The sequence below is a fragment of the Actinia tenebrosa genome, unplaced genomic scaffold (assembly GCF_029948245.1).
Source record: "Actinia tenebrosa isolate PJP-AT-01 unplaced genomic scaffold, QUT_ActTen_1.0 PGA_scaffold5__44_contigs__length_20552954, whole genome shotgun sequence".
In the NCBI taxonomy this organism is placed as follows: domain Eukaryota; kingdom Metazoa; phylum Cnidaria; class Anthozoa; order Actiniaria; family Actiniidae; genus Actinia; species Actinia tenebrosa.
The window spans coordinates 6,934,521-6,950,584 of NW_028292582.1; the positions used below are offsets into that span (position 1 = coordinate 6,934,521).

Sequence of the window (16,064 nt, forward strand, 5' to 3'; positions counted from 1 at the left end):
TTGTGAAATATTCAATACTTGGAGTCAGTAATGGCTGCACAAGTGAGCTGCTCTTTCGCATCTCAAGATTCTTCTTGTAGTACCACTGGATTAGGATCTGCCCTTGTCCCTTTATCAGCATGTACTCAGGATATGACTTTACATCTAGCTAGTCTCCAAGTAACAAGTAAACGTGGACGGGGAAAAACAGGCCTTTCGGAGAGAGAGCTCATCTTAAATCGTGCAGGATTGTTCGATCTCAGCACCGCTCAAACTGAAGTAATGACGATCTGCCCAAAACATCGAAAAAATCTGACCACTGATTGGCAAGGTCGTAAAAGCCGTGTTTGCAGCTACCTATGCCATAAAAGTCAGCGAAAACAGATGCAAGTCCATCGAAGAATAAATGCTTCAGTGTCTGCTGAAATCTATCATCTTTTTAATGTTGTTGTCCCGGTTGGTTCTGGTAAGTATTGGTCATATCGATAATACTGCTTTTTGATATGCTCAAGAGTGAGTACGGCTTTTGATTCCATATTCCATTCTCATTTTCATTTTTACCGTCTTTTCTAATTCTTTTTTTTTTTTTTTTTCCTTTTTGCATTTTCATTGTCGTCCAGTGTAATTCTCATTCTCATTTTAATTTTCATTCTGATTTTTGTTGTTTTTTTTTTCTTGACAAACGCTAAATTTTGAGTTTATTCTATTTTTTTCATTCTTTTTTTAAAGATTCGTTTTCATTTTCAATCCCTCCCTCCAATTTTATCTGTCTCGAATGATGTTTCAAAGGCTTAATATTGCTTTCTTTGCCATTACTTTTTTTTCTGCAGCCATTTGCGAAACCTGCCGACATATGCATTATAAAAGGTGTGGCAAAGAAATTCAGGAAGGAATTAAAGTCGTGAGTACTTTGTTTTCATATTCAAGCTCATAAAAACATTTAAACCATCCCTTGATTAGATGGCCACATTGAACTTAACACGAAAGTTTGGGTACAGGTTAACATAGACACCTTTGACATTGATAGCGGAAGGGGAAGTGCATGGTAGGCTGTATATTTCATACTTTAATCTTTTCTGTCACAAATGTATCGCTAGATCACCTGACTGTTGGTTACGTTTTCTTTGCCAGTGATTCCATGCACTGCTTTTCCCTTTTATACCGTTTCTTTCACTAGACTTCGCTCTGTTTTTCCTGTGCACTTTAGTTCAATCGTTCCCTTATGCATTTGACAGGTATTTCGTGAAGAAGAGCATGAAGCACCATTTCATTTATCATCCTTGGAGTCTGATAACCTCTGCGAACCAAGTACCTCATCTGCGCATGTTCAGTATGAACCAAGTAGTATCTCATCTGCGCATGTTCAGTATGAACCAAGTACCTCATCTGCGCATGTTCAGTATGAACCAAGTACCTCATCTGCGCATGTTCAGTATGAACCAAGTTCCCCATCTCCGCAAGTTCAGTATGAGACTGAAACAACATCGTCGCAGTCATCACAGAGTACTGTACCTGATCAGGAAGTCAGCATATGGGAAGATGAAATGGAGCTACAACAGCAGAAACGACACACCTTGAATGAAGCGATCAACGAGTTGAGCAGTGGTCGCATTAGTCCTGTATTATCAACGTTAAATACTTCTTGGGATGACATCTCCATTACCCAACAAAAATATTATTCAAGAAAAGCAAAGGAGATGATATCAACTGCGCTGACAACTTTCAGCCCTGGCCAAGAACACAAATTGTGGGAGTCAATCAAACGAGGAACTTTACCTGGAATCGAACCAACTGGTAGTGCTAATAGGCTTCACTTTGATGGAACCGAAGGGTTGGTGAATGTTCTTGTGAAAGCATACAACCAAGCAGCGTCATGGCAGATCAAAAGACAAATTCTGTCTCTTTTTGCTAACGATTTTACAAAAACTGAACTTCAAGAATTAATACCTGGACTGTCAAAGTGGAGAATCGACCAGGCACGTATACATGGCATCGAGACAGGGAAAGGTCAGCCTGTGTCTACTCAACCTCTCTTTCGCCAAAGAATCGAACCAGCAAAGGTAGACCATTTTATAGAGTACATATCCCAACCAGAATTCTTACAAGATGTTGCTTTTGGAACCAAAACCATGAAGCTCGACTCAGGAGAAAATATTTTGATTCCGGCGGTCATGCATCAGAACGATGATACCATCACGAATTATTTCTCAGTACAAAAGCTACTGCGTGTTCCATCAGTTCCAGCCAGCTAGTGATCGATCGCTATGGAGAATGCTTCAAGTATGTTCTGCATCCATGCAAAAGTCTCTTCAAGGACTAGACAACCTGACTGCAGAAGGGACTGAGGCTTTTGATAACGTGATGAAAGTCGTAGATTCCCTCGTGGAAAACGGAGCTGGTGAGCAATGGGGTAAAGTAGCTCAAAAACAACAGGTAGAAGGGAAAAGGTATCTAAAGGCTGACTATAAATCACATGCTAGCAGTAACGAGCACTGTAAAGACCATTGCATCAAATATGCCCTCAGCGACCCAAACGCTGTTGCTTTGTCAAGTGATTGTCAACACAACCATGATGTATTATGCGAAAGATGTGAATCCCTAAAAAGCGTTCTTCAAGATATCAATGAAAAAATCGAGGCTGTCGAGATTACATATACTGAAGAACAGCGAGCAATCAAGAGGTTTGAAGTGCAGAATGTATTCGTTCTATCAATGCCTGGAAATCACATTTACTGCGACTCATCAATCAAGACCAAGCAAAGCAACAAGCCCTATCCAACCTCACTGATGACGTTTGCCTAATCGTTATGGACTGGGCTATGAAGTTCCTACCCCAGCGTTATCGAGAGCGCATGAGCGACTTCTTCGGCAAGAAAGGGAGAAGTTGGCACGTCGCTGCTGTAATCACCAAACAGGACGGAGCATACCACGTTGAGTGCTATGTACATCTCTTTAATGTTTGTGTTCAAGATGCCTTTTCAGTAACATCTATTGTCGAAAACCTGTTTCATGCTGTCAGACAAGATTATCCTTCCATCAAGAAAGCCTACATGCGCTCAGATAATGCTTCATGCTACCACAATGGCCCTCTTCTACTAAGCCTACCATACATTGGCAAGAGAACTGGTATTACGCCTTTGAGATACGACTTTTCAGATCCTCAAGCAGGAAAGGACATCTGCGACCGCAAAGTTGCCCCAATGAAAGCTCATATCAGAAGGTGGGTAAACGAAAAGCATGATGTTACTTCAGCCGAGAATATGAAAGAAGCTCTCGAGTCGCATGGTAGCCTCAAAGGATGTCGAGTTGCTGTAGCCAAAGTAAATCCTTTGAGAGATAATGGTAAAGATAACAAGATACCAGGAATAAGTCTTTTGAACATTTTTTCTTATGGGATACGAGCCTGGCGAAGTTTTAACATCGGACCAGGACGTCTGATCAAGTACAAGGAGCTTCAAATTCAGGCCCAACAGGAAACTGGCTTAGAAATTGTCCAGCCATTTAGCTCCCGCACGAGAGAACTTGGTTTAGTAGCTGCACGGCATGCCGAAAACCCTGTGATCAAGCACGACATCTACTCATGCAGTGAGACTGATTGCATTTTGACTTTCAAGACTAGAGATGAAGCAGAAGCACATATGGACACTGGAAAGCACGTGAGAACAACTGAGAAGGAATCCATGTATGGCTCAGTAAGGAAAACATGGGCTGAGAAAGTGACTGGTGTAAAATTTGTAGGGACAACAGCAGAGAGTGTCCCACGATCCAACCAAGAACAAGAGCACTCAAAGATCGAAGAAAATGAAACGGCTATTGGATGGGCATTAAAGAGCACGAGGACGTGGAAACAATTAGGAAAGAAAGCCAAAATGTTTCTAATCGAACAGTTTGATTCAGGTGTGGCAACGGGCCTGAAAGTAGATCCCTCTCAAGTTTCAAGGGAAATGAAAGAAGTAAAAGACAGAAATGGAAAGCCTCTTTTCAAGCCACAGGAATGGAGGACAGCACAGCAAATAAAGAGTTTTTTCTCGCGTCTGTCAGCCAAGCGGAAACAACAGCAAATGAATCCGAGCGATGAGGAAATCGAGCTATCAGATGAGGACATAGAAGCTCTAGAAGCCGAGGAGTCATTAGAAAGCCTTAGAAATGCTGTTTTTCAAGACATGAATGTCCCCAGTCATCCTGTTACAACTGGAAAAAGAAATTTGTGTCAGTTGTCCTATGAAGGGAAACTGAATAGCCTCCAGATAGTTGATCTGCAAACCATTTGTGAAAGCCTGGAAATTCAAGTTGAGTGGCCAAAGAAAAGAAAAAGGACATACGTAGAACCAATTGAACAGTTCTTACTTGTATGCTCGTGCAAGAACACCTAGTTGGAGGAGTAGTTATATAATGGTAGATAGTTTCTAGATATAACTGTTCGCGGTATCGGGATTTCAGTTCAACTTAATTTAACAACCTTTCAATCTCAGATCTAGAAATTGGTTGATATGTGTGGATACAGCGATCGGACACGTCTACATGACGGCACTAATCATTTCAGTGTATTGCGTTACAATTTACATGGAAAACCATGACAATTCATTAATTAAAACGACGTCGAGGAAACGAATCGAACATAATGCTTGTGCAATAATTTGTGCCTTTTTGCTTCTTTTATTGTAGTAATTAAGTCTTAGTCATGCGTTCCCAGAGAGAAAACTTTTTTTTTTTAAATATGTCTTATAAAATGCAAATAAAGTACTCTTGCCTTAAAATTTATGTAAATTAGCTTTATATAAACAGTCTTTTAATACTCACGGAGTCGTATTACTTGGGATTTCTTCGTTAAATAACTTTAATTTGGATAAAATAAGGTTATTCTAGTTGAAATTGTTTTGGAAAACAAATTTTAAGCTTTGTATTGTCGAAGACGGGAGTCAGTAACGCAGCCTTGTGTCAACCGGAAGCAAACACAACGCAATTACGCAAATTCAGAAGGCGATTTTTGCCAACTTTGAAAGCTGCTCGCGTTCGTTTATTTTTAGATCCCAATTTTAACTTTACGATTTCTGAAAGCTCTGACGTAGAGCTTTGGAAAAATGTTATTCATTTAAAAAATAACTGCCGCACTTTTGAGAAAATATGTTTGAAAGTTGACGAATTTTTAGATCGTGAATTGAACAGGCTTTGTATGCAAAGTTCAAGTCCGGGACAAAATTTAAAAACTCATCGTATTTGACTCAAAACCTCAAGACTTCTCGATCATATGATACATTTCACAAACAAAATATTAAAACTTGCAGAGATAAAGAAGTATTGACTTTTGAGAGGTTGAAGTTTGGCCTTAGATCGATTTTGGCATCCCAAAGGCCGATCACGATCGAAAACCGAGGGGGGTGGTCTATCTCGGGGAAAAAAAGCTCAACGAAACTTTAACTACCATGGTTCGTCATCTAATCGGATAGTCTTTTATTGCTGAACATTTGGTGCAAATCGGCCTACCCCGATCTTTTGCCCCTGCCCGGTTTTCTCTGACAATCACTCTTAAGTCAATATTTATACAGGCTAGTTTAAATGGAGTTATGATAAACTCCATCTCTGTTCAGAGATACGATTATAAATTAGAGTCATTGTCTTTTATAAAACAAACTGACAACCTACAAACAACAACAAGTAATCTAGGCTATAGCGGATCTCCCGCGCGGAGCACCATACTTGAGAAAATGGTAAACCATCAAGTTGATTTTTGATGGCTTGACTACTACGTCACTTCTGTCCGTACGTACGTACGTCCGTGTACACAACACAGGAATTCAACTTAATTTTAAAGCAAAACTACTCGGAAATGCATAGAAAACATTTTCTTATAACAATTTAGCAACAGCCAACACTCAAATGTTTTGCAAAAGCTTGAATATTTATTCCCCTATATTTCAGAAAAATAATGAAAAAGCAATATGAATAATATTTATTACTTTGGAATATATATCAAATGACCTATTCTATATGGACAGGGAAAGTCAGCTGTCTGCATATGCTGACGACCATCAGTGTTACTCCAGACATGAACTTCAGAATGGTACAAAGACAACTTCCTGTCTGGCAACCTATCCAAATATCAAACAATGGTCATATCAAGAAAGACATGGCCTACTGGTGAGGACACAGGAAACCCGGCTATATTTTTTTGCTTCTTTTAGAAAAGTAACTTTGCTCTTTGTGGGTTTCCTGTGTTTTGATAGGTTTCTTATTACATAAGCTGTAATCAGATCTGCTCTGTGATCAGATTGGCGCTGTAAACTGATAGCCGATTAAATTCAAATCAATAACCGTTGGTAACGCACTTTCTAGTAAACACTCAAAAGAAGAGAAGGGCTGCAACAAAGCAACTTTTATCGTATGATTATTACCTCCAGTTGCTCGGACCAGCTACTTTAGTACAACCAGCAGGAAGTCATGATGATTTTCATGTTTCGGTTGCGTCATGTTGTTCGAAAATGTTCAAATTGTAAAATCCTGTAAATAAGGGAATTTGAATTTTGTGTTTTAGTGAGTAACGGCTATTTCAAATTTAAACGTTTTTTTAAACTAAAACAATTATTTTTTTATCAGTTCTAATAAGAAAATGTTTTTTTATGATTTAAGGCTTTTGAAAATTTTTTCAGTGTGTAAAGAAGGAACAGGTCCAGTATCTCAAATCTTGAAGATGCACGAGTAGACTTCAGATAAAGAAAATGTTTTGCCTTAGAATGAATTCGGCAGGATAACTAAAGCAAGTTTTCCCTACGATTACTCATCACAATATATGGAAATTTAGATCTCTCTGTCAACAAGCTGTCAAATGCTTTTGTTTCAAATTGGACGTACACCAGATACATCCTGTTTCATAAGCTAAGCGGTCCGAGCAACTGGAGGTGAACATATAACTAAAACATAGCTTTTAAATATCACTTTCTAAGATCGTTACTTTTACGAGTTCAACAAAATAAAACATCCGGACCCAAAGTTTGTTCATTGAGCAAACATTACATGGGTTTTTTATTAATAAATTACCTTCATGAATAATTTGAACAGGGGTTTTAAAATCGGACACTTGCTTTGTTGCATCCCTTCTCTTCTTTTGACTGCTTACTAGAAAGTGCGTTACACACCACAGGCAACCCATAAGAAACAAAACACCAATGGTTATTGATTTGAATTTAATCGGCTATCAGTTTACAGCGCCAATCTGATCACAGAGCAGATCTGATTGCAGCTTATGTAATAGGAAACCGATCAAAACACAGGAAACCCACAAAGAGCAAAGTTTCTTTTCTAAAAGAAGCAAAAAAATATAGCCGGGTTCCCTGTGATATCAACGGCACAGTAAGCTTAAGCTCACTAGATGCGCGGAGAGAACGTGCTGGTATATATGTGTTGTTTTAACATAAGATGAGAAGGCCAATGACTAGAATGTATTGCCTTAAATACTAGCTCACTCAAATGAAACTAGCCAGCCTAGTTTAAGAATGTCAGATATCTGCAAGACACAACGTTTGTTTACAAAACTCGCAGCAGCAAACTGCAAACGCTGCATTCGCTTAACACGATAATCAGGCATGGTATAGGTTACTGAGTCATTATATTCTATTTTAGACAAAATAAGAGATTCGATTAGCTGTTTCCTTGTGTGAAATGGAGCAAAGTTTTTCAGTTTTCGAAGAACAGCTAAAGTCCCATAGCAACTAGACATCTTTGAGTTGATATCATTGTTCCACTTCAAATGTTGATGAATCTCAGTACCAAGAAGACGGGTTGAAGTAGTCTTTTCCAGCACATACAGGTAGGCTTGGTAGTCGTCGAGCTGATGAGCACGCGCAAGTTATCGAGTGGACACAAGCATATATTTGCTTTTCTGTGGTTTTAAGGCAAGGTTGTTGTCATGGCATTGTTAACTGGCATTGCAATACCAAAAGCTAAGAAAAATTGCGCAATACTGTTTCTTCTGAAGTTACGTAACCTTTATGAGAACGGTGTTAACTTTAAGCTAAGAAAAATTGCGCAAATTTGTTTCTTCTTTTATTTATTTATTGTTTTCCTTTTGTTTTGTGCTGTTATATGATTGACATAAGATAGTGAATTTCGAATTTTGATTAACATCATTAATTATCAAGCTACTGACCTCAGATATTTGGTACCAGCCCCAACCACCCGTCTCTTTATTGAGTGGATTTGATGGGGCGGTTTATTATTACATTACACATTTAACTGAACTATTGATCGTTAAGTTTGTTTTTAAGCATTTGCATTCAAGTCAACTACGAGAGCGGGTCTTATAGATCAAGGTAAATACTAAATAACATCAATATAAGCATTTCTTTATTCTCCATTTTCACTTCCAAAAGTGTCAAGCGTTCGGTATAAAACCTTGACTCAAAATAACTCAAATCTCTTTAGTTAGGTCATACTCATTAACATATTAGAAAAATGAACCTTCATCAAGACACTAAAATGATGAAATATAATATAATTTTCACAATCAGCTATTCATTCTGTCAGTAGAGAATTCAATTCTGTAAATATTGTGTAAAGGTTATTTGCAAGTTTTTAAAGTTGATAAAATCTCTTAAATGCCAAGTGAAGCCTACATTTAAATTTACCGTTACTTTAAGGAAGAGGGGAAGTCTGAGTAATACTCATAATCTTTAAAGGCCTCATTTTAATATGGAATTTACGTAAAATTATGAGAACGGTGTTAACAGTGGGTGATTTTTCTCTAGCATATTCTTCTATCTAGATCTTACCTGTAAATAGTTGTCTTCCTCCTGCGTACAGAACACTTTTGTAATATCATGCATTCCTCCATTTTCCGACTAAATAATAATAATAATAATAATAATAATAATAATAATAATAATAATAATAATAATAATAATAATAACAACAATGCAATACCAACATTTTTCAAAATAGCTGTTTGTCTTATTATATTAGGACTTGGGACGCTTATCCTCCGAATACATTCTGGCGTGCAAACTTTAAATACTGTGTAATAAACTAGCAGAAGTGTTTTATCAGGATTTAAAACATGAGGCGTAGCCGAGTGGTTTTACACCTGATAAAATACGATCTGCTCGTTTATTGAACGGCTTAAAAACCTGATGATGTATGTTCTCATAGTGTACTGAAGTCTTTACGAAATGAACCAAGTTTGATAGAGAAAATCCAAGTTAAAGTTTATGCAAATGAAGACGAATCTATATCAGATATAAAATCACCATCATGGTCATGACTTCTATTGTGTTTCCTTCGCGAATTATTAATGAGTTTTTTTAAGGCTGTATGCCCGCAACATTTTTCAGACAATATGTCGGGAATGAAAATAACTGGTTGCCTGACCGAGTTTTCAAAAGAAAAAAAAAAGAAAAAAAAAAAAAAAAACCCTTTAATATATTATTATTGCTTACTTTGGCAACGAGGTTATAAAGCAACTTTTTAAAATGTATATTGATTATTTAATGATCGAATAGCAAGATTAAAATCTATTTTCGCTGCAATTTTTGTGGCAATTTTTGGAAATATGGAATCTTTTGACTCATCCTTCAAAAGAGACATTCGTCTAGGAAAATCTTGGTATCCTGAAAAAAACTTTACAAGTAAATTCTTTACCATAATTTATTATGGACAAAATCGCAAAAAAATCGCAGCAAAAATCGCCGTAAAAATCGCTAGCGTAAACGGGGCTTTAAGAATCGTAAGATACGAATCTTCGAATAATCGCACAAGTAAGTGTTCAAGCGTGACGTTCGTTGACTGTTCTACTTGAAAAGTAAATCCATGAAAATTAACCATCCTTCTTGCAAAAACCTTATTATCGAATTTGAACTAAGATAATAAAGTCTCGAACGTCGGCAATAACCCTATAAAGCCCTGGTTTTTATATGGCTAAATGCCTCCGTTCTCAGTGCTTAATGAATATATTGCATTAAACATTAAAGTGCCAATAGCCTTTACACAATATTTTTTAAATCGATTCACTTCATAGCGAATACGTGATTTTTGTGGCTACTGCCTCGTAAAGGCAACAAGCCCCTATTTCATCGATTTGTGTAAGTCCGTAAGTAAGTAAGTCCGTAAAACCACAAGAAGACCAACGCTAGTGAATATAATGGTGAAAATAAACCAGTGCACGTGATCAGAACGTGGAAAAAGCTGGTTGCGTGATATGTCGCACGAACCACAAACAGCAAAGCGGGAGCATGCATTTTGATGGAATTTTTTTAGTACAAATGGAGCTCGAAGCAAAACAAACAGAAATTTCCCAGTGTTTCTACAGAAGAAATAAAATCTTTCATTGAGAAAAAATATTCGGAAAATACAAGAAAAAACGGCTCAAAATGCTTTTAGGTAGCGATATAGACCAAAGTTAATAGAGGGGAATGGTTAGGAAAAGCCGTTCGACTTTATGGAATGCCAGGTGACATTGACCTTGCACACAGTCAAATCAAAACACAGATGAAACTATAGCATCGCGTCTTAAGATTAAATAATGTTGTAGATTTCTTTCGTATTTCATGATGTAAATACTCTATATTCAACTCAGTTCTTCGTTACTTCCTTGGGAACGTAATGGCTTGAGATAATTGCTCAATATTCGGCTGTGACAGCAATAGAAGTGCGGAGACGAAAGGTATAGGGATATTTTCAAGCTACGTTCTGCGAAAGATGAGCAACAAAAAATATATGTTGAAAAAATTGGATGCATGAGATTACAAATAAGCAAGAGAGGTCAACCAGGATTATAATTGTTATTATTATCAAGGTCATTTGCAAATTTTTCAGGTTGACAAGATCTCTTAAATGCCAAGTGAAGCCTACATTTAAAATTTGTTTTAAATTTACAGTTACTTTACGGAAGAGGAGAAGTCTCAGTAATACTTTTTATATTTAAATCTTTATTTAAATATCGAATTTACCTCCATATAATGCACTCACTAAATTTAATATTTAAAACGTTTAGGTTTTGAAAATTTCACGAAAGTAAGAAACTGATCAAATCAGTTATTTTTGTTGTATGTTGAATACTGCATTGCTAGACAAGAAGTGTTTTTTGAAAGTTTATTTTTTTAAGTAATATTTCAAGTCCAAGCAATTAGTTCCTAATTGCTGGAACTAATTCCGCCCACTTGAAATCCCTTGCAATCCCTTATTCGACTTAGAGTAACTGGAACAAAATTAATACAGTCCTAAGACTGAATTAATTTTGTTCCAGTTACTAGAGACTGAGTTTCGTCCTTTCACATGACTTTACCAGGTTTCCAGTAAGATCATGTGGCACAAAAATAGCCCATTGATTGGCTGGTCTCCTCATGAATTATTAATGAGTATGAGAGTGTTATTATCTCAGGTGAAATTCTTGATTTGGCCGGTCCTTGCATTCTTGCCTGTTTCTTAAAATACATAATCAAACAACTTTATCAGAAGCCTAAAGACTTCTTAAAAAGAACTTTCAGCAACATTACCCTCAGAAACAAATTGCGCAAATCTGTTTGTAGTTGTATTTTTTGATTGTTTTGTTTTTGCTTTGAGCCCTGATACGATTGACATAAGAATTTGAATTTTAAACACGATCATTAATTATCAAGCTACTGACCTCAGATACTTGGTACCTGCCTCAACCACCTGTCTCCTTATTGAGTGGATTTGATGGGGCGATTTCTTATTACATTAAACGTTATATTAAACTGAGCTATTGATCAATCAGTCTGTCCTTAAGCCTTTGCATTCAAGTCAACTACGAGAGCGGGTCTTATAGATCAAGGTAACTGCTAAATAACATCAATATAAGCATTTCTTCATTCTCCATTTTCACTTCCAAAAGTATCCAGCGTTCGGTATAAAACCTTGACACAAAATAACTCAAATCCCTTTAGTTACGTCATAGTCTCCGATCAAATCTCATATCCTGATTCTCTTGTATGAGTCAGATTAGAAGTCAAGTCATATCTTTGCTCCATTTTGAATGCCTTTGAATGCCTTTGAATGCGTTATATATTTTTTCATAAATGATAAAGATGGCTATGTATGTTCTCTAAGTGTTAAAAAAACGTTGTATTTTTATTTCCTTGAAATATAATTTAGGTCCTTTTTTGAGTTTTTTTAATCTTATTTTGAAATTTAAGTAATTTCGAGGATCAAGGTCATTCAACGGCTGGACACAGGTATTCCAAAAAAAGAGCATTATGTTTTTCCATCATCAAACTCAGCACCATTTTGAAAATCAAAATTTGACTTCACAAATGGAGACGACACTTGTCACTTATTGGCCTAAAGACGCCCTATCCCTCCTTTGTAAAACACATATTTAGCTAATTTGTTCGAACTTTGTTATCCATTTGTTCATTTTCATTCTTCTTTTTTCCCCAGATATGGCGTCCTTTCACAAAATCAGCGCGGCGTTGATATGTTCAATGATATTTCTATCGGTCCGAGGCCACGAAAACAAGACAGAAGACGCAAACATCGACAAAGGTTATTGTTAGACTTAATCTTTATTATGTAAAGGATGAAACAATAGGGCGAGGCCTTTATTTTAAGAATGCCTTTGCCCGTGTGTTTGATCGGATTTAATAACCAGCCCCGATCCGTGATTTATGAACAATGGATATGGATTTTATGTTGATTTTATATGAATGTCAACGGGACAGGTCTATAGGACGTTCATGGGCATTGTTCGCGCGCATCCTTTCTACGCATGAATTTAGTGACGTCATTCCAATGTTTTGATAAGCAAAATCTCATAAAAACGTTTATAATCTCTTATAAATAAATAAAAATAAGATTTTACAATAACTTAGAAATTTCTCGCGCGCTGATTGCTTATTTTTTATCATCAATAAACGAGCGCGCGCTCTTTCCGTTAGTTGTTTTAAGAAGTTTTTATAGTTTTTGTTATTGTAAAAAAAAAAAAAAAAAAAAAAACTGACATCGGATTTATCTGTCTGTGCTCTTATTGACAATAAATTTCGCCATCACATTGTCGAAGTAGTATGCGGATCCACACTACTTTAGCAATGTGATGACGCAATTTATTGTCAATAAGAGGACAGACATAAAAATCTGATGTCAATTTGTTAATTATATGAAAGATGAATATAAACATAGTTAATAGAGGGATTGGTTAGGAAACGTATTGCTATAGGGCTTTGTTCGCTTTCGATGTTGAACCGATCTTGACCGTGCACAATGTTTGATTTATGCTCATCCGAAATTGCAAAATAAGTAAACATAAACTTTATCTATGTGATTGTTGTAAGGAATATTGAAATATCTCTTATAAATCTTTAAGTATTTTGAACTAGCAGCCAAAAGAAATATTTGGTCTGTTCACTCAGCTATTGCCAACAATGGTAAAACAATGGTAAAACAAAGGATTGTGCACGGTCACGCTTGAAAAAAGTAAACAAAGACCTATAACAATAGGTTTCATAACCATTCCCCTCTATTAACTATGATATAAACAAGAAAATATTACATGAAATATTCAAGTGAGTTTCAAAGAAGTGATCATAGTGCAATATGCAGAAAAGTGAACTAAGGGAGAAAATTATACAATTAATATAGATGAAAAACAAGAAAATAAACAGTAACATTTATAGGAAAATAGAATGACTATATGAAGTGAAAAGCCTTAGATACATGTATTAAATGAAAGATACGATAGGATTAAACTGATATTGATATATGCAAAGAAATCAGTAATATCAGGAAACTATCTCTATGAATCTATACTTTTTCACTTCATACTTAAATTTAGAAATGCTGGGAGCACTATTGATTATTTCACTAACTGCATGAATTCTATGCTTTAACACCCCCAAATCTAATATCAAAATTGCCATAATTAACCTTTAGATAACATTTATTTATTTGCTTTAAGACAAGTATATTTTGCACGAAATGGTTTATTATTATTTCACTTTCAGTTAGATCCATATCATTTTTGACGGAGGCATGCTGTAATTTGTCAAATTTAGCGGTCATTTAACAAGAAAGCCAGAATGGTTACCCCACTTTTTATTGCATTTTTGAAAGATCCATGGGGCAATCATGAACGACTATACAAAGTTCGGGGGAAATGACATCTCTCTTTCTATTTCAAGGGAATCACCTTACTAGTGGTGCTCCGACTCCGCTCTTTGACCCCTACAGAAAGGGATCGTGCATGGTTGGCAAGTGGCAAAGTCAGAAGAGTTCTCCCATTCCAAATATCCCGACTACAGTGTGGTTCCATACACCATCAATAGTTAAAATCAAGAAAGGTAAAAAAATGATGTGTGCTTTAGCCAAATATTAGTGAGAACAATTTATTTTTTCTTAAGGTGGCTGACTACTTTTTAACATTCGATATGAGCCCTCGATGTGCGCGCGCTCAAAAACCGCTGAATAATCTACACGATTTTATTGAAGAACCATGCGCGTTTTGAACTTCAAGAAAGAGCAAAACCCTCCAATTTTACACGGGACTCTTTTTTTTTTTTTTTTTTTTGTTTGTTTGTTTTTGTTTTGTTTTTGTTATTTTCGAGAATAACAGGTAATATCCCATTATTTTTCAAAGCTTAAGACAATTATGTTTATTAGAGATCGAACAACGTAAAAAAATCGTTCTGTTTGTTTTGAGCAAAAAAACTTTTTCCATTGTCTACAATAGTTTATTAAAACAACTTTTATCAGCATTTTATAAATATAGTGTAAGTTACGTGTTCGGAAAAAATTACTCATGTTTTCCCCTCAGTTTCGGTTTTATGAATTTTTTTTTTCTTCTTTTGTACAGAGCTTGTTTTTCGCTGTTTTTCTTCCAAAATTGTACAAACGCATGTCATTCCTGAATGATTATCTCAAAAACAAGCTCGGGACACCCCCTTTTTCTTTGCATTTTTAAAAAATCAGCATTAAATTTCAGGTTAAAAAAGCCGTTTTAATTTTCAATTTCCTTTTTATTATTTACCAAAGTAGTCAGCCACCTTAAATATCTGACATTCTCATCTAACAACATACATGAAAAAATTCTTCATATCAAACATTGAGTGTCGTATTTCCCTGTGTCTGTTGTCTGCGAGGCATACCCACAAGTTAGCATCGTCCCCGTATCCTTCCTCGATTTTCCAAAGTTATCCTTTTTTACTTATCTTTTTTTCTTTTCTTTTCTTCTTCAAAAATGTTCATGTCGAATTCGTTATAAAATGACGGCCTATTTGTTTGGTGATTATAGTGATTTTATATATATTGCTATTTTTTGCTTATATATTTTTCTTGTTTTTTCTTATTTTTTCTTATTTTTTAAATCATTATTTTGATTTTTTTGATGAATCATGATTGAGATATACTATATTTAGAATTTTATTTAAAGATTATTGATATCATTGATTTTAGGTCTAGTAATGTGAAATAAAGATTATTATTATTTTATTCTACAATAAGATGACAGATTATTGACTTTCAATTTTGCGATTGTAATAAGCGCATTATAATAATAATAATAATAATAATAATAATAATAATGATAATAATAATAATAATAATGATAATAATAATAATAATGATTATTATTATTATTATTATTATTATTATTATTATTTGTTGTTGTTGTTGTTGTTAGAGGGTACTACGCAGGGTTACCCTTTAGCCATGCCCTGGTACTCGGTCAATACATCTATTATGATCCAGAGCTTAAGCACAAGTTCGCCACAGGTCTTAAACAAGTATGGCTGGCTGGCTGACGGGGGTGGAAGAATTGAGCCTTTGTACAATTGGCATGGTACAATGACTTGAGCCAGGAAGGAAAAAAGTATGGATATCTAGTGAATGGATCAAAGAGCTGGCTGATTGTAAAGTCGAAGGAACTGGCAGACGAGGCAAAGAGAGTGTTTAGAGATGAGGTTAATATTACAGTCGAAGGACAGCAGCACCTGGGAGCCGTCATTGGTTCTCAAAAATACAAAGATCAATATTGTCGTGAGAAGGACTTTGGATGGAAGGGAGAAATTTAAACGCTCTCTGAAATAGCTAATATAAGATTCAACCCCATGCAGTCGATACTGCATTCAAAAATGGCTACAAGTGCA

The 16,064-nt window shown here is 35.8% G+C and overlaps 1 protein-coding gene and 1 pseudogene across 1 annotated transcript in view; both read left to right on the forward strand.

The window, feature by feature from the left end:
• The first annotated feature begins 30 nt into the window (after positions 1-30).
• LOC116296691 (uncharacterized) lies at positions 31-4,666 on the forward strand (annotated as a pseudogene).
• Positions 4,667-11,678: 7,012 nt separating this feature from the next.
• Positions 11,679-16,064, forward strand: part of LOC148906428 (uncharacterized) — a 32,586-nt gene continuing 28,200 nt past the window's right edge. Inside the window, exons 1-3 of the mRNA XM_089038198.1 lie at positions 11,679-11,761; positions 12,367-12,471; positions 14,103-14,261. Coding sequence (XP_088894324.1) covers positions 12,369-12,471; positions 14,103-14,261 — 262 coding nt within the window. The 5' untranslated portion in view covers positions 11,679-11,761; positions 12,367-12,368. The remainder of the gene's footprint in view (positions 11,762-12,366; positions 12,472-14,102; positions 14,262-16,064) is intronic.